General features: G+C 42.6%; 2 protein-coding genes across 4 annotated transcripts in view; both read left to right on the top strand.

The window, feature by feature from the left end:
* The first annotated feature begins 1,251 nt into the window (after positions 1-1,251).
* LOC133536941 (claudin-19-like) lies at positions 1,252-9,268 on the top strand. Of its 2 annotated transcripts, none has more exons than XM_061877682.1 (6): positions 1,252-1,401; positions 4,007-4,239; positions 4,317-4,481; positions 6,432-6,513; positions 8,676-8,789; positions 9,037-9,268. In XM_061877682.1, the coding sequence occupies exons 2-6, from the start codon at positions 4,023-4,025 to the stop codon at positions 9,134-9,136; spliced, it is 678 nt and encodes a 225-aa protein (XP_061733666.1). In that variant the 5' UTR covers positions 1,252-1,401; positions 4,007-4,022; the 3' UTR covers positions 9,137-9,268. The 2 variants fall into 2 exon arrangements, with proteins under 2 accessions (XP_061733666.1, XP_061733669.1); XM_061877685.1 differs by having other exon boundaries at positions 1,275-1,401; positions 4,001-4,239.
* A 7,757-nt stretch (positions 9,269-17,025) lies between these two features.
* Positions 17,026-27,864, top strand: part of LOC133536940 (tumor necrosis factor alpha-induced protein 2-like) — a 69,736-nt gene continuing 58,897 nt past the window's right edge. The window contains exon 1 of one of the 2 annotated variants that reach the window (XM_061877681.1): positions 17,026-17,240. The gene's annotated coding sequence lies outside the window, so the exon portion shown is untranslated. Of the gene's footprint in view, positions 17,241-25,021; positions 25,245-27,864 lie in introns of those variants that run through there. The other variant, XM_061877680.1, reaches the window with a different exon arrangement.

Genomic DNA, 27,864 nt, shown 5'->3' with positions numbered 1-27,864 from the left:
AAAAAAAGAAAAAAACTACACGGCAGAGCGATTCAGATGTTATTAGACAAATTTACTAGGATAATTCTGGAAAATACCTTATCTGCTTATTGTGGTACTAGTGTTTTAGTGAAAGTCGGAGGGGTATGGTGACTGCCAGTGTCTCAGAGGAAAGCCACGTTTCTCGACGAGGCGGAGCAAAGGCAGCCGTTGGGGCCGGGCTGAGATATTTTTTTTTCCCCCTCCTCCACGGTGGACGCATCCCACGTTCGGGGAGGGCCGGTCGGAGGAGGCAAGAGAGTCCGCAGCTGCCTCTTTGACAGGTGCACGAGGAATGATGCAAGCTCTCCGCTCATGTCTACGGAAAGAGCTGACTTATTACCACAATTTTCTCACCGAAACCTGCCGGTTGACATGTGGTAGGGAACCATGTTCGCTTGACCGCTCTGTTCCATAGTAAAGCTTCATCGTCATCTTTCGGGAATGGAAACAAGGAAACACCGGCTGTGTTTGTGTTGCCAAAGGCGGCTGCAATACACCGCTTCTCACCTACATCTTTCTTCTTTGATGTCTCCATTAGTAATTGAACAAATTGCAAAAGATTCAGCAACATAGATGTCCAGAATACTGTGTAATTATGCAATTAAAGCAGACGACTTACAGCTGGGATCAGGGCTGGAACAAAATGTCCGCTACAATCCGTGACGTCACGCGCCCGCGTCATCATACCGCGACGTTTTCAACAGGATACTTCGCGCGAAATTTAAAATTGTAATTTAGTAAACTAAAAAGGCCGTATTGGCATGTGTTGCAATGTTAATATTTCATCACTGATATTTAAACTATCAGACTGCGTGGTCGGTAGTAGTGGGTTTCAGTAGGTCTGTGGTGCAGTTTGTCAATTCGCAGTAATTTTACGGTAAATTTCTTTGGACTGAGCTGCTAGTTTGTCTTAATCTATTGAATCTGACAATCTCTACCACATTTTATTTCCAGAAGGCGGCATGAAGCTAAAATCTTCAGTAGTGGTGCTGTCGCATGGTAAAAATTGCTGTTTGGCCCACAGATCGTTTGCATATTTTCACTTTGGCACCCCTGGTTTAGAGTCAAGTCATGTTTCCATGACAACAGAGCGGATGCTAACACCTTTTAAACCTACTTTGTCTTCACCTCGGCTTGTGTTGCTGATGAAGACCAGCCTGCACAGATTGTGAAACTGGCTGCTTTTGAAGCGTCAACAACGATGTGTGTTCTGGAGGGCCGACCTTCTGTGGAGTTCATCGACCCGAAACGCTAAAGCGGCTCAGAGTTCCAGATCAGATTTCGCACCCGGAGCTGTCACATCTCAAAAGACGACCTGAAAGGAAGAACTTTGAAGAAAAGCACTTGGCACTCCGGTTGGCCTCCAGACTTGAGTGGACGGTAAGAAGACCAGATGTTTGCTTTTGTAGACTTTAGTACAGTGGTTCTCAAACTGTCTTCACCAATTACCTCCTCAGAAAATACTTGGCTCTCCAACTACCACCATAACTACCAACATTCAAACATAATAGCGTAGTAGGCCCACATATTCATTAAAAACAAGGCAGAGGTGTTATTTAACAAGTATATTGAATAATTTGGGCACTGTACCATTCCACACAGTTTGAACAGTAACACTGTGTTTGAATATTTAGGTGATTTTTTTGGCGTACCACTAGATGGAGCATGTATACCACAGTTTAAGAATTACTGATTTAGTGTAAAAGCACACCTTTGAAACAGGATGTGGTTTAAGTCGGTCACCAAGGACTCACTTGGATTAGAACCAATGACACACTTGTCTCATTCTGGAAGCTAGGACAGGACTTTTGAAGAACATAGAAAAATACCTCAAAGTCTGTCTATAAAAAGAGTTAAAGTACCACTGATAGTCACACACACACTAGGTGTGGTGAAATTAACCTCTGCATTTGACCCATCTCCTTGTTCACCCCATGGGAGGTGAGGGGAGCAGTGAGCAGCAGCAGTGGCCGCGCTCAGGAATCATTTTGGTGATTGAACACCCAATTTCAACCCTTGATGTTGAGTGCCAAGCAGGGAGGTAATGGGTCCCATTTTTATATTCTTTGTTATGACTCGGCTGGGGTTTGAACTCACGACTTACCGATCTCAGGGCGGACACTCTAACATCAAGGCATAAGCTCCTGAACGTGCACCGTTATCTGGACCTGGACCAACATGTACAGTGGTCTAAAATCCCTCTATTTGCGAACTTTTCAGTTTACGAACATTTAGATCGCGCCGAATATGCCTGTGTGCGAACACCTCTTTTATTTTGTGTCCCGCCGGCCTGCCATTTTGTGCCTGCTCGTATTAAAAAGGTAGAGGAAGCCGGCGTCGTACCACAGCAAGTTTTTAATTGTGATGAGAAATGATTTTTCTGGAAAAATACGCCAAAGCGGACCTGTTTAACAGCGGAAGAGAAGACTACCTCACGTTCAGCGGTACCTCTTCCAAAAGCACACACGTACACAGACCCACACCCCCTCGCTCCTTTATCTCCACTCGTGAGCTGCTCCTAATGTTTGATACACAGTACAGTATAGCACTTTTTTATCGTGTTCAAAGTGTAAGAAAAAATTGGACTTTGTTGTTGTTAGTCATATTTACATTGTTATTAATTTGTTAACTGGATGTTCCACTGCAGTTTAGACGTTGTGCATAAGAAGATAAATGTTGTCTTGAGTGTCAGGTAGCATTATGGTTGTTAAAGTTAAAGACTTTTGTGATTTCTGATCATTTGTGAGGGCACCAAAGGGACTTCGGTGCAGCGTGTACAGCACAGTTCAGCTTGTCATTGTTGTTTTGGCCTGTTAACAAAGATAAGGTTAATTCATCACCACCTAATGTTTGATACACAGTACAGTATAGCACTTTTTATTGTGATCAAAGTGTAAGAAAAATATGGACTTTGTTGTTGTTAGTCATATTTACATTGTTATTAATTTGTTAATTGGATGTTCCACTACAGTTTAGACGTTGTGCATAATAAGATAAATGTTGTTTTGAGTGTCAAGTAGCATTATGGTTGTTAAAGTTAAGGACTTTTGTGATTTCTGATCATTTGTGAGGGCACCAAAGGGACTTCGGTGCAGCGTGTACAGCACAATACAGCTTGTCATTGTTGTTTTGGCCTGTTAACAAAGATAAGGTTAATTCATCACCGCCTAATGTTTGATACACAGTACAGTATAGCACTTTTTATTGTGATCAAAGTATAAGAAAAATATGGACTTTGTTGTTGTTAGTCATATTTACATTGTTATTATTTTGTTAACTGGATGTTCCACTGCAGTTTAGACGTTGTGCATAAGAAGATAAATGTTGTCTTGAGTGTCAGGTAGCATTATGATTGTTACAGTTAAGGACTTTTGTGATTTCTGATCATTTGTGAGGGCACCAAAGGGACTTCGGTGCAGCGTGTACAGCACAGTTCAGCTTGTCATTGTTGTTTTGGCCTGTCAACAAAGATAAGGTTATTTCATCACCACCTAATGTTTGATACACAGTACAGTATAGCACTTTTTATTGTGTTTACAGTGTAAGAAAAATTTGGACTTTGTTGTTGTTAGTCATATTTACATTGTTATTAATTTGTTAACTGGATGTTCCACTGCAGTTTAGACGTTGTGCATAAAAAGATAAATGTTGTCTTGAGTGTCAGGTAGCATTATGGTTGTTAAAGTGAAGGACTTTTGTGATTTCTGATAATTTGTGAGGGCACCAAAGGGACTTCGGTGCAGCGTGTACAGCACAGTTCAGCTTGTCATTGTTGTTTTGGCCTGTTAACAAAGATAAGGTTAATTCATCACAACCTAATTTTTGATACACAGTACAGTATAGCACTTTTTATTGTGATCAAAGTATAAGAAAAATATGGAGTTTGTTGTTTTTAGTCATATTTACATTGTTATTAATTTGTTAACTGGATGTTCCATTGCAGTTTAGACGTGCATAAGAAGATAAATGTTGTCTTGAGTGTCAGGTGACTTGTGAGCAGCATGGCGGTGGGCCTGCAGGTGGTGGGTCTGGTTCTGGGCGTGCTGTCATGGTGTCTGCAGTCCAGCTGCACGTCCTCGCAGCTGTGGAAGGTGAGCAGCCAGGCCGAGTCGGTCACCAGCAGCCATTGGTACTATGAGGGGCTGTGGACCATCTGCGCCGCCACCTCGCTTGGCTCGGTCCAGTGCAACAAGTTCAAGACGCTTCTGGGCCTGCAAGGTGAGGACCCGCCGTCGAGTGCACGCCGAAACAACAGGTGGCGCCAGGACAAAGTTGTAACAGTCCGTGCGGTCCAGTCCACGTGCAGGTGTGCCGGGCCTTGATGATCATGTCTATGGTGCTGAGCTTTGCCGCCATCATCGTGTCCGTGTTGGGACTCAAGTGCACCAAGATCGGCAGGACCTCGGACCAGGTCAAAGGTCAAATCGTCTTGAGTGGAGGTGCCGTGTTCATCCTGTCAGGTGTGACCCACTGAAGCATCACTGCCAACACCAAGAACGCAATCAACTCTCTCTGTGTGTGTGTGTGTGTGTGTGTGTGTGTGTGTGTGTGTGTGTGTGTGTGTGTGTGTGCATGAGGGGCCACTAGGGACATTAGTCAGAATTACCTCTCACACACACTACTGAAATGCTCTTTTTCACACTACTGAATTTTTTTCTCACACACGCTACTGAAATCCTCTCATACAAACTACAGAAATGTTTTCTGTTGCACACTACTGAAAGGCTCTCATACACTCAACTGATTTTTTTTTTTGCTCACACACTACTGAAATGCTCTTACCACACTACTGAATTTTTGTTCTCTCACACATGATACTGAAATCCTCTGACACAACTACTGAAATGTTTTCATACACACCACTGAAATCCTCTCACACAAACTACTGAAATCTTTTCAAACACACTATTGATTTTTTTTCTCTCTCACACACTACTGAAAGGCTCTCATTCACACTACTGGAATCCTCTCATACACTCAACTGATTTTTTTTCTCTCACACACTACTGAAATGCTCTTACCACACTGCACATCCTTTTCCATGGTACTGAAATCATCTTACACAACGACTGAAATGTTTTCATACACACCACTGAAATCCTCTCACACAAACTACTGAAATCCTTTCACACAAACTACTGAAATCCTCTCACACAAACTACTGAAATCTTTTCATACACACTATTGATTTTTTTCTCTCTTACACACTACTGAAATGCTCTTTTATGCAGTACCGAATTTTTTTCTCTCACACACGCTACTAAAATCCTCTCATACAAACTATTGAAATCCTTTTGTACACAGTGCTGAAATGCTCTCATGCACACTAGTAAAATGATTTCATACACACTACAGAAATTATTTCATACACACAACTTATTTTTTTCTCTCTCACACACACTACTGAAACCCTCTCACACAAACTACGGACAACTTTCCATACACACTACTGAAATCCTGTCATACAAACTACTGAAATCCTTTCATACACACTGCTGAAATCCCTTCATACACACTACTGAAATGCTCTCATACACAGGACTGAAATGCTCTCACCCACTCTACTGAAATCCTTTCATACAATCTACTGAAATCATCTCACTCACAATACTGAAAGCCTCTCATACACACTACGGAAATGTTTTCCTTTAAGACACACTCCTGAAATGTTTTTCTTTCACACACATTACTGAAATGCTCTCATACACACTACTGAAATTCTCTCATAAACACTACTGAAACACTATCACATAAACAACTGAAAAATGATCCTCTCACATGAATAAAACGCTCTCAGTCATACACTAGTGCAGGGGTAGGGAACCTATGGCTCTAGAGCCAGATGTGGCTCTTTTGATGAACGCACCTGGCTCTCAAAAAATCTTAGCTGACATTGCTTAACACAATAAGTAATGAATAATTTGGCTGGTAATCACAGTGTTAAAAATAACGTTCAAAATATAAAACATTCTCATGCATTTTAATCCATCCATCCATTTTCTACCGCACCTGTTCGAGAAGTCGCATTATTGGTAAGAAGTATTTTGTTTATTATTGGTTAGCTTCAGAATAAAAATTTTATTAAAAATAATAAGAGACTTATGTTACTCTAAAATGTTGTTAATAATTAAAAATGCATGCATTTAGTTGTATTCAGTGTTAGAAAAATATTATATGGCTCTCACAGAAAAACATTTTAAAATATTTAGCTTACATTGCTCTCTCAGCCAAAAAGGTTCCCGACCGCTGCACTAGTGTGTATGAAAGGATTTCAGTAGTGTGTGTGAGAGTTTTTCAGTAGTGTGTATGAGAGAGAAAAAAATCAGTGGTGTAAATGAGAAGATTTCCGTAGTGTATGTAAGAGGTGATTCAGAATAATGTGCCTAAACGCCCCTCATACGTGTGCTCAGGTCTCTTCACTCTGATCGCAGTGTCCTGGTACGCTGGAAGAGTCATCTATGACTTCAACAATCCTCTCCACAAAGGAATCAGGTCAGGGGGAAGATGAGAACACTGACAGAATCATGAGAATGGTTCAAAAGAGAAGTATTAGGATGATTGTGATGTGAATTCTCACAACGAGAACGATAATTGCTGAAAATGACAATTGAGGGTGAGAATATGAGAATCACGATGAAAATGAAGAATCCGAGGACAAATGATGAGAAGGATGAGGTGGCGAAAAGGACGTCGAAAATAACAGGCCTGATAATGGGCTGTAATCATGAAGTGATCCCGAAAGCGATGTTGATGATAATGTTCATGAGGATGATGGTAATTTTGATGAGGTGTTAAATAGTAAGCTTTGTGAAATTAAAATGCTGATACTGATGTAGGGCATGATAATGACTCATAACAAGGATTAAGAAGGTAAGTAATAAGGACCATGACGATGTCATTGTCATAAATTATTAACTTATGAGAATAATGACAACTGATAGCCTCGTAAATGTCAACATAATTCTTGTCACCACCTCATCGTCACCATCATTTTTGCAAATCGTCATCAGTCTCTTCATTCAACATGTTCATCATCATTCTCATCCACTTTATCAGCAGTATCAGTCTCCTCTTGTTTATTACTGGTATTCATTATTTTACCCGCTGATCAACATTACAAACACCTTTGAGTCACCACCTCATCAGAAGCATCATCATTCCCATCTGTTGTCATCATTCAAAGAAATTACTATCCACTACATCAGTATTATCATTCTCCTGAGTCATTGATGTATGAGAACGATGACAATTGATGGGATTGATGCTGCCAAAAAGGTGGTGCCTCAAAGTATGATGTTACAACGATGATAATAATGAAATGATGTTGATAAAAACATGATTACCAATCGTGAAGAGAAGGAGAAAAACAAATGATGAGAACTATGATGACGATGACAATGAAGATAATTTAGAAGGAGATGATAATGATGATGATAATGGGCAATGGGTATGATGATATGATGATGATAACAGTTATGAGGATGGTGATCACTTCAATGAAGTGTTAAAATGATAATGAATGATGATAGCAGGCTGTTTTGAACAAAGAGAATGATAATACTGATGTGGGGGGTGGTATTTGATGGTAACGATGACATTTGATAAGAAAAATCATAAGGTGGTGACTCAAAGGGTGTCGATACGATGATGGTAAGGTTGATGAGGGTGTAAAATGATGAATACCAATACCAGTGAAGAGAAGGAGAAGGATAATACTGATAAAGTGCATGATCATTGATGAGAATCAAGATGACAAGGATGATGAACATATTGTACGAAGAGACTAATGATGATTTATAATAATGATAATGACTAAAATGCTGTTGACACTTGGCGAAGGATTTAATGATGGAAAATTATGATAGTACTGATAATGTCGTCGATGATAATGGTTATGCAGATAGTTATTTTAATCTGTGTTAAAATGATGCTGATGAGAAAATCATTGATAATAATGCTGATAGTGCCAAACACTACAGAGATCAAGAAATGAAGAATGATAATACTGAAGGGGATGAGGAAGTGGTGACTAAAAAGATGTTGAGGGTGAGAATCTGATGATACTAGTGTTGATCAGGGAGTGTACATTGGAACATGATGATAATACAGATGATAAAGTTGATGACGTAGATGAGGTGTTGGACTGAGAATGAGGACATTAATGATGATATGGATAATGTTGGCGAACACACTAGACATCAGTTTGATGAAAGAAACGTGTAGAACGATGATGATGATGCTGATGATGATGTTGATGGGGTGGTGACTAAAGGGGTGTCGATACTTACAGGTATGAGGATAATGACGCATACCAACGATGATATGTGATTATCATTTTGGTGAGGTGTTGGAATGATGACGATGGGGACACTTATGATAATGCTCAGGCTGGTGAATACACCAGAGGTCATTGTGAATGAAGGCAATGAGGAGAACGACAATAGAAAGATTATTTTGTCATGAAAAGAATAATAGTGAATGAGGATGAGGATGATGAAATAATGATAATGAAATGTCAAAGTCAATGCACTGATTATCATTTTACTGAGACGGATGCTAACAGTAGTTATGGTGATAATTAGAATATTGCTAAGACACATTAGTGGATGATGATGATGATGATGATGATGATGATGATGATGAGTGTGCCGCAGGTACGAGTTGGGCACCGGTCTCTATCTGGGCTGGGGGGCCTCAGGTCTGGCCCTGATCGCAGGTGCAATGCTGTGTTGTTCCTACAGGAGGAGCTCGTCCCAGCCTCCCGCGCGGTAATCCTGCATATTGCACTACATCACTCTGCACACAAGAGAGCGCTGCCATTCAAATTGAAGGATTTGTAAATATCAATCCCACCTGCTTGATGACGTCAATGCAAATACTTCATCACACAGTACAGTAACATGAATAACACATGTTATTAGCATGATTATAATATGTGCCAAGAGTGTGTACGGAGCAAACCGTGTTACAGTTCCCAAAGTAAACATTGTTCTGTGATGTTATTTGTTACCGCAGACATTTCTCTTACAACTACTCCAAAAACAACCAGGGCCAGCACAACATCTACACGGCCGCTTCCACCTTCGACAGCAGCACCGCCAAAGCCTACGTCTGACCTGCTCCCTGAACGCACTGTCACACAAATTAACACACTGATCGTGTACTACTTTTAAATATTTTATTATCGTGGGATTTCATAGTTTTTTTTAGTGCTCAACATATGATCTGTATTAAAACGTACAACTTTTGTGCAGTGTGAAATAATTTGATTGAATGTAACAAAGAATGTAAGAAGATGGGGGAGGGGGCATTTTGATAGTTTTCATTTTATATTCCATTTTGGTGAACGTTGAAGGTCCCGGAGGATTCCGAGTCATCAAAGTGTTAAAAATAAGTCATATACAGTACAGGCCAAAAGTTTGGACACACCTTCTCATTTAATTGCGTCTTCTTTATTTTAATGACAATCAGGTACTTTAACTTTTAACTTAACATTGTAGATTGTCACTGAATGCATCAAAACTATGACACCTGTGAAGTGAAAACCATTTCAGGTGATTACTTCTTGAAGCTCACCGAGAGAATGCCAAGAGTGCAAAACAGTATTTAGAGCAAAGGGTGGCTACTTTGAAGAAAGTAGAATATCCATCCATCATCCATCCATCATCTTCCGCTTATCCGAGGTCGGGTCGCGGGGGCAGCAGCCTAAGCAGGGAAGCCCAGACTTCCCTCTCCCCAGCCACTTCGTCCAGCTCTTCCCGGGGGATCCCGAGGCGTTCCCAGGCCAGCCGAGAGACATAGTCTTCCCAACGTGTCCTGGGTCTTCCCCGTGGCCTCCTACCGGTTGGACGTGCCCTAAACACCTCCCTAGGGAGGCGTTCGGGTGGCATCCTGACCTGATGCCCGAGCCACCTCATATGGCTCCTCTCGATGTGAAGGAGCAGCGGCTTTACTTTGAGTTCATCCCGGATGGCAGAGCTTCTCACCCTATCTCTAAGGGAGAGCCCCGCCACCCGGCGGAGGAAACTCATTTTGGCCGCTTGTACCCGTGATCTTATCCTTTCGGTCATGACCCAAAGCTCATGACCATAGGTCAATGTTTATTTATATAGCCCCAAATCACAAATCTCTCAAAGGACTGCACAAATCATTACGACTACAACATCCTCGGAAGAACCCACAAAAGGGCAAGGAAAACTCACACCCAGTGGGCAGGGAGAATTCACATTCAGTGGGACGCCAGTGACAATGCTGACTATGAGAAACCTTGGAGAGGACCTCAGATGTGGGCAACCCCCCCCCCCCCCCCCCTCTAGGGGACCGAAAGCAATGGATGTCGAGCGGGTCCAACATGATACTGTGAAAGTTCAATCCATAGTGGCTCCAAGACAGCAGTGAGAGTCCCGTCCACAGGAAACCATCTCAAGCCGATCAGCAGCGTAGAGATGTCCCCAACCGATACAGGCGAGCGGTCCATCCTGGGTCCCGACGAGCGGTCCATCCTGGGTCTCGACTCTGGACAGTCAGTACTTCATCCATGGTCATCGGACCGGACCCCCTCCACAAGGGAGGGGGGGACATAGGAGAAAGAAAAGAAGCGGCAGATCAACTGGTCTAAAAAGGAGGTCTATTTAAAGGCTAGAGTATACAGATGAGTTTGGGTGAGGATGGGAATGTAGGTCGACCGGTAAATTGAGAGCTTTGCCTTCCGGCTCAGCTCCTTCTTCACCACAACGGATCAATACAACGTCCGCATTACTGAAGACCCCGCACCGATCCGCCTGTCGATCTCACGATCCACTCTTCCCCCACTCGTGAACAAGACTCCTAGGTACTTGAACTCCTCCACTTGGGGCAGGGTCTCCTCCCCAACCCGGAGATGGCACTCCACCCTTTTCTGGGCGAGAACCAGTAGAATATAAAACATTCATTTTCAGTATTTTCACCTTTTTTATAAGTACATAACTCCACATGTTCATTCATAGTTTTGATGCCTTCAGTGACAATCCACAATATTAACTTAAGAGTTAAAGTACCCATGATTGTCACACACACACTAGGTGTGGTGAAATTATTCTCTGCATTAGACCCATCACCCTTGATCACCCCCTGGGAGAAGAGGGGAGCAGTGGGCAGCAGCGCTGGCCGTGCCCGGTAGTCATTTTTGGTGATTTAACCTCCAATTCCAACCCTTGATGCTGAGTGCCAAGCACATAGGTAATGGATCCCATTTTTCATAGATTTAAATAGTCATCAACACATCGAATGAGAAGGTGTGTCCAAACCTCTAGCCTGTACTATATATATATATATATATATATATATATATATATATATATCCATCCATCCATCCATTTTCTACCGCTTATTCCCTTTTAGGGGTCGCGGGGGGCGCTGGCGCCTATCTCAGCTACAATCGGGCGGAAGGCGGGGTACACCCTGGACAAGTCGCCACTTCATCGCAGGGCCAACACAGATAGACAGACAACATTCACACTCACATTCACACACTAGGGCCAATTTAGTGTTGCCAATCAACCTATCCCCAGGTGCATGTTTTTGGAGGTGGGAGGAAGCCGGAGTACCCGGAGGGAACCCACGCATTCACGGGGAGAACATGCAAACTCCACACAGAAAGATCCCGAGCCTGGATTTGAACCCAGGACTGCAGGAACTTCGGATTGTGAGGCAGACGCACTAACCCCTCTGCCACCGTGAAGCCTATATATATATATATATATATATATATATATATATATATATCTATATATATATATATATATATATATATATATATATATATATAGATATATATATATATATATATATATATATATATATATATATACAGTATGTATATATATATATATATATATATATATATAAATGGGTTGTACTTGTATAGTGCTTTTCTACCTCTTTTTTTTAAGGAGGAGCCCAAAGCGCTTTGACAGTATTTCCACATTTTCCCATTCAGGCACACATTCACACACTGATGGCGGGAGCTGCCATGCAAGGCACTCACCAGGACTCATCAGGAGCAATGGTGAAGTGTCTTGACCAAGGACACAACGGACGTAACTAGGATCATAGAAGTTGGGGATTGAACCAGTAACCCTCAGATTGCTGGCACAGCCACTCTACCAACTTCGCCATGGCGTCCCCCATATGTATATATATATATATATATATATATATATATATATATATACACATATATATATATACACAGTATGAAAATTTGTTTATTTTATTTTATTTTTTTATCTGATCAACTTCAAATTTATCTGTTGATGCAATGTTTAGGTTTTAAAAATATATTTTATGCCTTTTTTGTCAACGTTTTGTCATGTTTTTTGTGTCAAAAACACAATATATAAAATATTTTCAACAACAACAAAAAATTCCAAATGGAATATTTCTGCGATGAGGTGGCGACTTGTCCAGGGTGTACACCGTCTTCTGCCCAAATGCAGCTGAGATAGTCTCCAGCGACCCTGAACGGGACAAGCAGTAGAAAATGGATGGATGGATGGAATATTTCATGTGAAATAATTGAAGCCTTGAATAGGTAAATAATCCATCCATCCATTTTCTACCGCTTGTCCCTATTTGCATAACAAAATTGAATTTGATTCATTATAGCTTTTTGAACAATGGCAGTTTAAAAAAAAATCGGACTAAAGGTGAAAAAGGCTCCCACTCAAAACCATCCATTCATCTTCTTCCCCTTATCCGAGGTCGGGTCACCGGGGCAGCAGCCTAAGCAGGGAAGCTCAGACTTCCCTCGCCCCAGCCACTTCGTCCAGCTCTTCCCGGGGGATCCCGAGGCGTTCCCAGGCCAGCCGGGAGACATAGTCTTCCCAACGTGTCCTGGGTCTTCCCCGTGGCCTCCTACCGGTTGGACGTGCCCTAAACACCTCCCTAGGGAGGCGTTCGGGTTGCATCCTGACCAGATGCCCGAGCCACCTCATCTGGCTCCTCTCAATGTAGAGGAGCAGCGGCTTTACTTTGAGCTCCTCGCGGATGGCAGAGCTTCTCACCCTATCTCTAAGGGAGAGCCCCGCCACCCGGCGGAGGAAACTCATTTCGGCCGCTTGTACCCAAGATTTGTCCTTTCAGTCATGACCCAAAGCTCATGACCATAGGTGAGGATGGGAACGTAGATCGACCAATAAATTGAGAGCTTTGCCTTCCGGCTCAGCTCCTTCTTCACCACAACGGATCAATACAACGTCCGCATTACTGAAGACCCCGCACCGATCCGCCTGTCGATCTCACGATCCACTCTTCCCTCACTCATGAACAAAACTCCTAGGTACTTGAACTCCTCCACTTGGGGGAGGGTCTCCTCCCCAACCCGGAGGTGGCACTCCACCCTTTTACGGGCAAGAACCATGGACTCGGACTTGGAGGTACTGATTCTTATCACAGTCGCTTCACACTCGGCTGGAAACCGATACAGTGAGAGCTGAAGATCTCGGCCAGATGAAGCCATCAGGACCACATCATCAGCAAAAAGCAGAGACCTGATCCCGCGGCCACCAAACCGGAACCCCTCAACGCCTTGACTGCGCCTAGAAATTCTGTCCATAAAAGTTATGAACAGAATCGATGACAAAGGACAGCCTTGGCGTAGTCCAACCCTCACTGGAAACGTGTACGACTTACTGCCGGCAATGTGGACCAAACTCTGACACTGATCGTACAGGGAGCGAACCACCCCAATCAGACAGTCCGATACTCCATACTCTTTGAGCACTCCCCACAGGACTTCCCGAGGGACACGGTCGAATGCCTTCTCCAAGTCTACAAAGCACATGTAGACCTGTTGGGCAAACTCCCATGCACCCTCAAGCATACTTGCCAACCCTCGCAGATTTCCCGGGAGACTCCCGAAATTCAGCGCCTATCCCCAAAACCTTCCGGGACAAATTTTCTACCGAAAATCTCCCGAAATTCAAGCGGAGCTGGAGGCCACTCCCCCCAACATTGAGTCAGACCTGACTCATTGTTGTGACCCTCTTAAACAGGACAAAACTGCCATCTACTGTACATAGAATAGAATGTAAATATATTCTAGATTTAAGTGCAGTCAAGGAACATGCATTAGGGAGTCTGTTGTTCTAATGCCCACAGTAAAGAGACGTAACTTCATCACGTCGCCTGGTTATTGACTCCAACCCAATATATTACACCATCGACGGGCAAAATGAAGAATTACGCTTGCAAGTTCCAGAATGATTGGAAACAAGAATTTCAGTTTATCGGGGAGAGTTCGAAGGGGAAGGGGTATGTTGCCTGTAAATTTTGTAGAACAGACTTCTCCATTGAACACGGCGGCCGAACGGATATACTCAGCCATGAACGGTCAGCGAAGGACAAAGCGTCCGCAGCGCAGCATCGTTCACAACCCAGATCACACCTCGCAAAATGGAGACCCGATGGTGTATCTTATGCTGAGACAAAGATGGCTATGCTGATAGCTGGAAGCAACATCCCGTTCTCATTTGCTGATGTCTACAACAAATCCGTGAAGGATGTTCCCGGATTCGGAGATCGCTCACCAATACGCAAATGCAGAACAAAGGTTACTCAAATAGTGAAAGGTAAGTGTTTTTTTTTTTTTTTAGTAAATGGCAAGCACAGTACAGTTAGTAGAACAACTGTGTTTTTATTACTTTGTATTTGATAGGTGCCGTCGGAAATTCAACTATTTCTTTTATCTATATATAAAATAAAATAAAAATATATAGCTAGAATTCACTGAAAGTCAAGTATTTCATATATACATATATATATATATATATATATATATATGTATGTGTGTATATATATATATATATATATATATATATATATATATATGAAATATACATGAAATACTCGAGTTGGTGAATTATACGCCACCCCTCTTAACCACGCCCCCCGCCCCAACCACACCCCCCAACTGTGGTTGGGGGCGTGGGCACTGCTTCCCCTTCCTGAGGCGGCGGATGGTACTCTGGAATCGCTTCGAAGCCGTCCGGAAGTCGTTTTCCATGGCTTCCCCGAACTCTTCCCATGTCCGAGTTTTTGCTTCCGCGTCGCTGAAGCTGCACACCGCTTGGCCTGTTGGTACCTGTCCACTGCCTCCGGAGTCCTATGAGTCAAAAGATCCCAATAGGACTCCTTCCTCAGCTTGATGGCATCCGTCACCGCCGGTGTCCACCAACGGGTTCTAGGATTACCGCCACGACAGGCACCAACTACCTTGCGGCCACAGCACCAATCAGCCGCCTCGACAATAGAGGTGCGGAACATGGTCCACTCAGACTCAATGTCCCGCACCTCCCTCGTGACATGTTCAAAGTTCTTCTGGAGGTGGGAATTGAAACTTTCTCTGACAAGAGACTCTGCCAGACGTTCTCAGTAGACCCTCACAATGCGCTTAGGCCTGCCATGTCTGTCCGGCATCTTCCCCCACCATCGCAGCCAACTCACCACCAGGTGGTGATCGGTAGATAGCTCCGCCCGTCTCTTCACCCGAGTGTCCAAAACATGAGGCCTCAGATCCGATGACTCAACTACAAAGTCGATCATGGAACTTCGGTCTAGGGTGTCCTGGTGCCAAGTGCACATATGGAAAACCCTTATGTTTGAACATGTTGTTTGTTATGGACAACCTGTGGCGAGCACAAAAGTCAAATAACAAAACACCACTTGGGTTCAGATCCGGGCGGCCATTCTTCCCAATCACGCCTCTCCAGGTTTCACTGTCGTTGCCAACATGAGCGTTGAAGTCCCCCAGCAGGACAAGGGAATCACCTGGGGGTGCACTTTCCAGTACTCCCTCGAGTGTATCCAAAAAAGGTGGGTAGTCTGAACTGCTGTTTGGTGCGTAAGCACAAACTACAGTCAGGACCCGTCCCCCCACCCGAAGGCGCAGGGAGGCTACCCTTTCGTCCACTGGGTTGAACTCCAACGTGCAGGCTTTGAGCCGGGGGGCAACGAGAGTTGTCACCCCAGCCAGTCGCCTCTCACTGCCGGCAACGCCAGAGTGAAAGAGAGTCCAGTCCCTCTCCAGAGAACTGGTTCTTCTCTACCTCGCGCACTAGCTCAGCCAAGTGCCAAGTGCCCTGCCTTCGGCTGCCGCCCAGCTCACATCGCACCTGCCCTCTATGGCCCCTGCTATGGGTGGTGAGCCCATTGTAAGGGGGACCCACATTGCCTCTTCGGGCTGTGCCCGGCCGGGCCTCATGGGTACAGGCCCGGCCACCAGGCGCTCACCATCGTGCCCCAACTGCGCGCCTGGCTGCGCGTCCGGGCGAGGAAAGTCCATTTTGTTGTGTATCCATAGAAGTCTTTGAGCTGGTCATTGTCTGATCCCTCACCTAGGACCTGTTTGTCTTGGGAGATCCTACCAGGGGGCATGAAAGCCCCCGGACAACATAGCTCCTAGGATCAATCGGACACGCAAACTCCTCTACCACAATAAGGTGGAAAAAGTCACACGTCCATATATGTTATTTTTACTTTCAATGCTTAAATCTCCATGTCAACTTCAGATCTATCAGTCAATTATAAATGTATCATTATCTTTTAAGCAATGCCCTTTGTTTTATTAGAGTCAATATTGCAGCTTGTTATTGCTACGTTACACCTGTTTGCTCTATTATTCCACCTTTTATGTGTTTTTTTTAATTTATTTTATTTAGCTTTGGGCCACACTTTGGACACCCCTGCCTTAAACAATGGCTAATACATCACAGCATGGCGACATGCCCCCTAGTGGCATAACTTGGTAAGTGCTATGATCTTCCACGGATGATCTATGTCATACTTATTTATAGACTTCTTCTGCACATGTAAACATGAACATAACTAGTGTGTGTGTGTGTGTGTGTGTGTGTGTGTGTGTGTGTGTGTGTGTGTGTCAATAGGGGAGGAAGAGGAAAGGATGACCATTTCCTGTTGCAGCTAGAAAATAAAGCAAACAGGAAATGAGGAGCAGAAGTCTCCAAGAGCCCAACGAGGCGCCAAAGGAGACGATTAGGAATCAGCCCCGCGAGCAGAAGCAGCACCTGAAGGAAGCTCCTGTTGGAGCGAGGAGAAGAAGAAGAAGAAGAAGAAGAAGGAGGAGGGTGCATCATCTGGCATCCTGGTGGAGAGATGTTAGCTTGCTGAAGGAACCATCTTGGAATATTGCTGTCATCATCTACAAAGAAAGAAAAGGGCAGGTAAGAGCTGCTTTGTGACGTCACTGTCATGTCGTGACGCCATTATAATAAACCCTCACTGCTTCAACAATGAATGAATGAAGCATCCTCACTGGCGCTCCCTGAGGACTGTAGCAGCATTGCACTAGTTATGCCACAAAGTAAACATTCTGAGGCGAAGTGGGAGACACTTCCGGTTGACTGGGTGGGCGTGGCTAATTCTCTTTATGTCTCTCTCCTGATTGGACACAAACGTGTGAGCAGTTTGCAGCCTTTATGACCTTTTTGTCAGAAGTGTAGCATTTTGTGCTGCAAAAGAACCATCCATCCATCCATTTTCTAGAGCTTGTCCGTTATTGGGGTCGCGGGGAGCCTATCTCAGCTGCATTCGGGCAGAAGGCGGTGTACACCCTGGACAGGTCGCCACCTCATCGCAGGGCCAACACAGATAGACAGACAACATTCACACTCACAGTCTAGGGACCAATTTAGTGTTGCCAATCAACCTATCCCCAGGTGCATGTCTTTGGAGGTGGGAGTACCTTGAGGGAACCCACGCAGTCACGGGGAGAACATGCAAACTCCACACAGAAAGATCCCGAGCCCAGGATCGAACCCAGGACCTTTGTATTGTGAGGCAGATGCACTAACATCATGTTTCCTACGAATAGCTGGGCACATATATCGTGGGGGTGTAACATATACGCCATAAATTAGGTTTGGTTTGTTTGAGTTTGGGTACAGTAAGGGAACAGAATGCTGAACATAATGTGAATTGTGGATTATATTTATAAAGTGCTTTTTCTCTAGTGACTCAAATCGCTTTTTTTTACTTAGTGAAACCCTGATATATAATTTTTACATTTGAACCAGTGTGGGTGGCACTGGGAGCAGGTGGGTAAAGTGTCTTGCCCAAGGACACAACGGCAGTGACTAGGATGGCGGAAGCGGGGATTGAACCTGCAACCCTCAAGTTGCTGGCACGGCCGCTCTACCAACCGAGCTATATCGTCCCTAAAAGCCTTAACGATTTTTGATGACAAAAACAAGCTCTTCTCCAGTGAATACAGTTTTTACTAAAAAAAAACAAATATGAAACAAGTGCAACAGGAAGAGTTTGAACTAAACGATTCGTCTGATCATTTTATTTTGAAATTCTTCTTGAAGTAACAACATTGATACAGTCACATCACACTTAAATTTTTAAATATAATTTTTTTTTAGCATATTCCAGTTACTTTTGGCCCAATTTAATAATTTTCAAGCATAAAAATGCCAAATTGAACTAAAAACATCAATACTACAGTCATATTGGCCATTAGACTAGACCAAACCAGGCTGTTCAGTATCGTGGCCTCTGATTGGCTCGGCCTTAGGTGGCGTCACAATATTGCAATGGTACCACACTTTAGAAAAACACTTGCCTCTCCAAGTACCACCATCATGACAGTCATTAAAATACAGTAGTCTAGTAGGCCTAAGAAGCCATTAAAAACTTGGCAGAGGTTTTAGTTAACATGTATATTGAAGATGTAAAATTACACACAGTTTGAACAGTAACACTATGTTTGAATATAGGAAAAAAACTCTGTACTTATTAAGGAACCAAATATTTTGGATCCAACTAGATCAGTGGTTCTTAACCCGGGTTCGATCGAACCTTAGGGGTTCGGTGAGTCGGCCTCAGGGGTATGGCGGAAGTCAAAACACCCGACTCATCGTGTAAATAAAAACTTCTCCCTATCGGCGTTTTACGTATACGGCAACAGCAGAAGTCAGACTGATTTGCAGGTGTGTAATTTGTTGTGAGTTTATGCACTGTGTTGGTTTTGTTGTTTGAACAAGGTGACGTTCATGTACAGTTCATTTTCTGCTCCAGTAAAAAAAACATGGTAACACTTTAGTATGGGGAACATATTCACCGTTAATTAGTTGCTTATTAACATGCAAATTAGTAACATATTGGGTCTTAACTAGTCATCAAGTACTTATTAATGTCTTATTCTCGGCATGGCCTTATTGTAACCCTAACCCTGACCCTAACCCTAACCAAATAACTATAAATTAAGTCTTTGTTACTTAGAATATGTTACCCTAGTGTCCAAATAACTCTGAAATTAAGTCTCTGTTTCTTAAAATATGTTCCCCATACTAGTGTTACCAAAAACATAACTGGTATATGTTGTGATCCAATTCCCGGATCACATCTTTTGTCTATATTTGAGTCCTTGTTTGTGTTTTGATTATTAATTTTAGACTCTTCCTGTTCTGAGTTTTGCACTTACTGTTTTATCTCGTTGCCATGGTTTCTCATTTGTTCCACCTGCTATGTTTTTCGACGCACACCTGACGGCAATTGTTTACTTTAGTATTTAAGACTGTTTTCTACCTCAGTTCGGTTTGGGCTCATGGTTTGCTACGCGCAACTGTCTCGTTTGGTTATCTCTGCTTTGTCGGTTCTGTGCTAAATTACACCTTAGCTTCTGTGCGCTTGACACGCGCTTCTGTGACACTTACTTGGACTTTTTGTGCTAGCTATTAGCTTTAGCTTTTCGTGCGCTCTGGCACGCCTTTACTTTGCTGTTTGTACAAGTGTTCTTTTATTTTTTGTATAATAAATCAGATTCTTACCTGCAATCCTGCCTGTCTGGTCCCACTGCATCCTGAGGTGATATCTCCGTGCATCACAATGCGTTTTGAATGTGACAGTATACTTGTCTTGAATTTGAAAAAATATATATATACATTTTTCACTAAAGAAGTGTTTGGTGAATGCGCATATGAAATTGGTAGGGTTCGATACCTTCGACAAGGTTAAGAAACACTGCACTAAATGGAGCCCACAGTTTGAGAATCACTGCTTATTGCAATACCAAGGAGTGTAATGGTGGGCAGTGTTTCATGCCTTTGTTAATGTAAAAAAAAATGCATTTAGAAGGGATTTGATCAGTTTTCTATGCCCAAACTATGAAAATGTTGCATTTATAATTTGACTTTGTAAAAATGCATTTAACAAATTGACAGCTTGACGCAACAATGGCGGAACATACTGCTTGTCTTTTTCCGTCTGTGTATTTCACCGGGAATGCCAAATGTTCCCAAACAACCACCCCCGGAGAGGCTTTTCTCCTTGGCACTATTGGACGGGCTTTCTCGACTTCTTTTGTAAGAACGGTTCCAAAAAGCCATTTCAACCTGTGTGTGTGTGGGTGGGTGGGTCGCGCGTTTGTGTGTGTGTTCTGGCAATGCTGACTTAATGGGGACATCGCTCTGTTTAATGGGACCCATTATTTCCCTGCTTGGCACTCAGCATTAAGGGTTGGAATTGGGAGTTAAATCACCATGAATGATTCCCGGGCACGGCACCTTTGCTGCCCACAGCTCCCCTCACCTCCCAGGGTGTGATCAAGGGTGATGGGTCGAATGCGGAGAATAATTTCGCCACATCTAGTATGTGTGTGACAATCATTGGTACTCAGTCACCTTAAGAGGACCTCTGATGGTATGGGGACAAAAAAAAAAACAGGTCCCCTAAAGGGAAATCTTTTTAAATGATAGTCAGATCCATTCTGAAAATGCCAAAGGGATTTTTAAACTTGGGCCCATAAAACATGTTTACTGGTTAGTTTGAGTGTGAGACATTTGCACAGCAGCCCCCTCATCGGGCTGTAGCTGGTACTGCACTCGCTGCTCTTCTCACACTTCTTCCGTGTATAGTTGATCACTTTCACGTGGTGAAACATCCTATAAGAGGACAGCTGTAGTGTATGAGGATCATGTCATATTTAATTTGAACTTTAAAAAAAAAAAAAGGTCCTCTGTAGTCACATACAAATTTGTGTGAATTATGAAAAATTATTTGAATTTGGTCCACATGAACCATATTAACTCTTTCTTCCCCAGAGTCCCGAGTAAGTCTGATCAGCACATTACTTCATCAATCCAGAGATTTAGTAAGAGCTAACTGGGCAGGGGCCATTTTACCCCATTTTTTTTTATGCCTCCACTGTATAGCTCGGTTGGTAGAGTGGCCGTGCCAGCAACTTGAGGGTTCCAGGTTTGATCCCCGCTTCTGCCATCCTAGTCACTGCCATCGTGTCCTTGGGCAAGACACTTTACCCACCTGCTCCCAGTGCCACCCACACTGCTTCAAATGGAACTTAGATATGTTCACTATGTAAAGCGCTTTGAGTCCATCCATCCATTTTCTACCGCTTATTCCCTTTCGGGGTCGCGGGGGGCGCTGGCGCCTATCTCAGCTACAATCGGGCGGAAGGCGGGGTACACCCTGGACAAGTCGCCACCTCATCGCAGGGCCAACACAGATAGACAGACAACATTCACACTCACATTCACACACTAGGGCCAATTTAGTGTTGCCAATCAACCTATCCCCAGGTGCATGTCTTTGGAAGTGGGAGGAAGCCGGAGTACCCGGAGGGAACCCACGCATTCACGGGGAGAACATGCAAACTCCACACAGAAAGATCCCGAGCCTGGATTTGAACCCAGGACTGCAGGACCTTCGTATTGTGAGGCAGACGCACTAACCCCTCTGCCACCGTGAAGCCAGCGCTTTGAGTCACTAGAGAAAAATATGATTCACTTCCCTTCACTAGAAAGGGTGGTCCCCACAAGTCATGATCAAAACTTGGTCCCCATTCCGAATGATAACCAGTATGTACGTGTGTGTGTGTGTGTGTGTGTGTGTGTGTGTGTGTGTGTGTGTGTGTGTGTGCTGTTATGCTTCATGCTACAAGTGAAAAGGAGGGAGAGGGTGAAGATGCGAAAGATATGAAAGACTAGAGAAAATGAAAGAATGCATATGGGGGTGTACTAGTACACATGGAGGTACAGTACTTGAGATCAAGTATTTGATCCCTTACCAGACAGGGTCCAATGTGCGGACCACATTCGAACGCTCCAGACACCAGAAATGATCCAAAACCACAACCACCCTGAAACCAAAGCAATTGAAAAATGCTGCAAGATTGCAGCCCACATTGATTGATTTATTGAGAGTTGTATTAGTAGATTGCACAGTTCAGTACATATTCCGTACAATTCCCCAGTAAATGGTAACACCCGAATAATTTTTTTAACTTGTTTAAGTCGGGGTCCACGTCAATCAATTCATGGCCATTTCTGTCTCGCAGCTTTTTTTATTGGCCAAATTGTATTAACAAAATAATAGTACACAAAAAAACTAGACTACATAATTTTGAGAGAAATCCTGTGTGAAATGCCTACATGCACAAGCCGAATTTAAATGCTAATGTTAGCATGCCAGCAGTTAAATTGACTATGAAGTAGGGCTGCGAATCTTTGGGTGTCCCACGATTCGATTCAATATCTATTCTTAGGGTCATAATTCGATAATATATGGATATTTTCGATTCAATTCGATTCTCGATTCAAAAACTATATTTTTCCGATTCAAAATGATTCTGTATTCATTCAATACATAGGATTTCAGCAGGATCTACCCCAGTCTGCTGACATGCTAGCAGAGTAGTAAATTTAAAAAAAAAAAAAAAAGCTTTTATAATTGTAAAGGACAATGTTTTATCAACTGATTGCAATAATGTAAATTTGTTTTAACTTTTAAACGAACCAAAAATATGACTTATTTTATCTTTGTGAAAACATTGGACACAGTGTGTTGTCAAGCTTATGAGATGCGATGCAAGTGTAAGCCACTGTGACACTATAGTTCTTTTTTTTATTTTTATAAATGTCTAATGATAATGTCAATGAGGGATTTTTAATCACTGCTATGTTGAAATTATAACTAATATTGATACTGTTGTTGATAATATTCATTTTTGTTTCACTACTTTTGTTCTGTGTCGTGTTTGTGTCTTTATTGCAGTTCTGAATGTTGCTGGGTCAGGTTTGGTTTTGGAATTGGATTGCATTGTTATGCTATTGCTGTGTAGTGGTTTGTTGAATTGATTAAAAAAAAAAAAATCGATTTTTTAAAAATGAGAATCGATGCCGCACAACGTATTCAAATCAATTTTTTCCCACACCCCTACTATGAAGCTTACGAATGTAAAATTAGCTGAAAAAGTTAGTGTGCTAAAGTCAGCATGCTAACTGTTAGAATACGTCAAGTACCAAGTCATTTGACTATGAAGTGTACACGTGAAATTAGCTATAAAAGTTAGCATACTAGTGTTAGCATGCTAAATGTTAGAATGCATCAAGTAACAAGTCATATGAGTCTGAGGCATTCGGCTGCTTAATTGGCTAAAAAAAGGTAGCATGTTAACAGTTAGAATGTGTCATGTACAGAGTCATATGACTATGAAGTCTACGCATGTAAAATTAGCTGAAAAAGTTAGTGTGTTAAAGTCAGCATGCTAACTGTTAGAATACGTCAAGTACCAAGTCATATGACTATGAAGTGTACGCATGTAAAATTAGCTGAAAAAGTTAGCGTGCTAAAGTCAGCATGCTAACAGTTAGAATGTGTCAAGTACCAAGTCAGATGAGTCTGAGGTGTTCAGCTGCTTAATTGGCTAAAAAAAGGTAGCATGCTAACAGTCAGAATATGTATAATACCGAGTCATGTAACTTTTGATTGATTGATTGATTGAATGATTGACCACAGCTGCAGGAGGAACGACGCAAACTCTCCGCTCATGTCTACGGTAAGAGCCGAATGTAAACAAGGAAAAGCCGGCTGTGTTTGTGTTGCTACAGCCGGCCGCAATCCACGGCTTTCCAACAACATCTTTCTTCTTTGTAGACTCCATTATTAATTTAACAAATTGCAAAAGATTCAGCAACACAGATGTCCAGAATACTGGGTAATTATGCGATTAAAGCAGACGACTTTTAGCCGTGATCGGTGCTGGAAGAACATGTCCGCTACAACCTGTGACGTCACGCGCACGCGTCATCATACCGCGACGTTTTCAACAGGATACTTCGCGCAAAATTTAAAATTGCAATTTGGTAAACTAACCCGGCCGTATTGGCATGTGTTGCAATGTTAATATTTCATCATTGATATATAAACTATCAGACTGCGTGGTCGGTAGCAGTGGGTTTCAGTAGGCCTTTAAACAAAATTAAAAACCTATTGGGGTGTTACCATTTAGTGGTCAATTGTACGAAGGTCCTGCAGTCCTGGGTTCAAATCCAGCCTCGGGATCTTCCTGTGTGGAGTTTGCATGTTCTCCCCGTGAATGCGTGGGTTCCCTCCGGGTACCCCGGCTTCCTCCCACTTCCAAAGACATGCACCTGGGGATAGGTTGATTGGCAACACTAAATTGGCCCTAGTGTGTGAATGTGAGTGTGAATGTAGTCTGTCTATCTGTGTTGGCCCTGCGATGAGGTGGCGACTTGTCCAGGGTGTACCCCGCCTTCCGTCCGATTGTAGCTGAGATAGGCGCCAGCGCCCCCCGCCACCCCAAAAGGGAATAAGCGGTAGGAAATGGATGGATGTACGGAATATATATTGTATTGTGCAATCTACTAATAAACGTCTCAACCAATCAATCAATCCATCATTGACCTCCAGAGTCAGGAAGTAGTCAAAGTTGTCACTATTGAGTCTGACTGATGCTTTCACTTCCTGATGTCCCCCCCCCTTCCCACACACACACACACACACACACACATACACACACACACACACACACACACACACACACACACACACACACACACACACACACACACACACACACACACACACACACACACACACACACACACAGAGCGGTGCCGCGTTCAGGGGGCGCGCACATGGTGATATTTTAAAGGTTTGCCCCATGCAGTTGTGCTACCTGGTTGACACGCAACAAGTTGCCTTTGAACGCGTCACAGCTCTGACCTTCCCGCCCACTTGCAATTGCGACATGCCCGACTGCCCACGAACGCAGCACAGTGCAAGGTTCACCCGCGGGTATTTTGTCGAGGGAATCGAGCCATCGTCATCTTCATCATCATCAGCTGAGGAAGTTTCTCCTGGTGACCGCGAGCCGCTTTGAGCCGACAACATGACTCGCAGCGGTGAGTGTGCGTGTTCGAACCCCACGAGTTGCACCTTTTCCATCGTTTTTCTGTATTTTCCTTTATGGCAAACATATTGGAAAATAGCGAAATACGTTGATTTATTTTTTGAATCGTGACTCGTAAAATAACACCCGCCATGTTTGAATTGATGTGAAGAGTTGAACTGATATGAATTAATTTAAACATGTATGCGTATCAGTGAACACAACATGTTTTAATTCTAGTAATGAATGGAATAGTTCGCTGCTTGACAATTAAATATTATAATTGAGTTCAAACTTTATGATGCTGCGTTCAAGCTGACAGGAAATCTTAGACGCTGTCGTGAAGATACCTTTACTGATTGCATGTTGATCATTGACAGGCTTTATGAGCAGTTAAGTTTAAAAAAATCTTTTGTACAAATATCGATATTCATTTGCGTTTAAAATACCACTTTAGAGTTGGTTTTGACACGTTCATGGTCTTTAAAATGCCCAAAAGTCAACAATAGTGTTTGTTCTCAGACTTAAATGGTGTTTGCACTCTGAGGTTAATAGCTAACACTGCAGCAACAATGGCAACAATGTCAAGGTGTGCTTGTGTGCACCTGTGCCTGAGTGAACACCTTCTAATGCTGGGATGTCCAAACTTTGCCGTATACTGAAACATCAAAGACCCTTTTTGTTATTGGTTATTTTGTCAATCCATTGTTCTCACACTTTTTCGCCAAGTACCACCTTAAATTTGGCTCTCCAAGTACCACCACAATGACCCACATTAAAATATCTTCAGCTATCTATTTTCCAGGTGAGAGGTATGATTTATGATCTAGAATATTTTTTTCGGGGAGCAAGGAAGCGAGGAAACTGCAGACCACTTAGTGATGTAAAAATAGGCACACAGGAAGTGATTATGTCGCCGCCATAAATAGCTTGTATGTGTTAGTGTTTGTAATAACAATATTACTAATACTTGTTAATATTCAAGTCACCAAAAGTAAATGGAGTATGGTTGGCGCTTTTGGGCGGGATAATCATCGGATTTTATTAATTTTCAAACAGACTTTGATTTACGTTTATTTAATATTTATAATGCATCCATCGTCATGTCTTTCATAATAATTGTGAACGATAAGCAAAATTCCCCCAAAAAGGGCAGTTCCCCCTTTTTAGCATAGTAGGCTTTAATGTTTTTTAACAGGTCTATATTTTTTAGGCCACTGTACAGTTTGAAGGGTAACACTGTGTAATAATGTCAGAAAATAAAACGCTGTACTTAGATAATGAGTTCAATAAACATTGTACTAAAATCAATATCTGAACACAGTTTTGAAAGATTAAACGAAAAAGACCAGCAGGCACAAGACATTGATACAACGTTCATTATACATACATGTCCTTTCAATCTGACTTCGAAACAACGTTGCAAAATAGTTGTTTGTATATTTAGATAACGTTGATGTCTAACGTTGGATTTGACCAAAAGTCAATGGTCAAATCAAAGTCAGACCCCAACATTGATTAAACGTTGCCAAAAAACATGTTTAGTTTATTAGTTTAGTTTATTAAGGATCTCCATTAGTCTACACCGCAGTGGAGATTATTCTTCCTGGGGTCCACAAACACAAAAACGTAGTGTTTATGTTGTCGTATATTAGTTGGGAAATGACCAAAATTCAATGGTCAAATCAACGTCGGACCCCAGCATTGATTAAACGTCGCCAAAAAACTTGTTTAGTTTATTAGTTGAGTTTATGAAGCATCCCCATTAGTCTACACCGCAGTGGAGACTATTCTTCCTGGGGTCCACAAACACAAAAACGTTGTGTTTGTGTTGTCGTATATTAGTTGGGAAATAACCAAAATTCAATGGTCAAATCAACGTCGGACCCCAGCATTGATTAAACGTAGCCAAAAAACATGTTTTTTCAACGTTGTGTTTGTGTTGTCGTATATTAGTTGGGAAATGAGAAAAATTCATTGGTCAAATAAATGTCAGAACCCAACGTTGACTAAGCGTCATCAAAAAATATGCTGTTTCAACGTTGTATTTGTGTTGTAGGATGTCAGTTGGGAAATGACCAAATTTCAATGGTCAATTCAACTGTAAATTGAGCTGCCAATCAACTGTTTCAACGGTAGATTTGAGTTGCTCAACATAAAGACCTAATTAAACAAGTTCTCAACGCTGTTTCAACGTCTTGTGCCTGCGGAGAGTACTTAAAAGTTCAATAAAACTGCATTGTACTTGAATGTTGAGCAAAAAAAAAAATACTATACTTGACGCACTTGGAAGGAAATCAAAACCAGCTATGCATAGCTGGAGTTGTTCACGTGTGTTCTGCCTACTGATTGGCTGGGAGGTACGCGGAGAACATTCGGTTCCCACGCGTGTCGAGTGATATGAAGGACTCAGTAAAACGGTTCTGCTTGTGTCTTAGATGTTTATTTTGCGTCGACTATGATTTACAGTAGTCGGATTACAACGACTTCCATTGAAGGCCAATCAATCTTTTAATGACAGCTCGAGTCGTTACAATATGTAATTAAGTGATTCTTTGGCGTACCACTAGATGGAGCCACAGTTTGACTGATGTGACTGATACAACATAGCTATGCTAACAAGTCAGCTTAGT

This window comes from Nerophis ophidion, linkage group LG18, assembly GCF_033978795.1.
Source record: "Nerophis ophidion isolate RoL-2023_Sa linkage group LG18, RoL_Noph_v1.0, whole genome shotgun sequence".
Taxonomy (NCBI): domain Eukaryota; kingdom Metazoa; phylum Chordata; class Actinopteri; order Syngnathiformes; family Syngnathidae; genus Nerophis; species Nerophis ophidion.
Note: the sequence above shows the minus strand (reverse complement) of the source record. Positions and strands in the feature narration are given on the sequence as shown.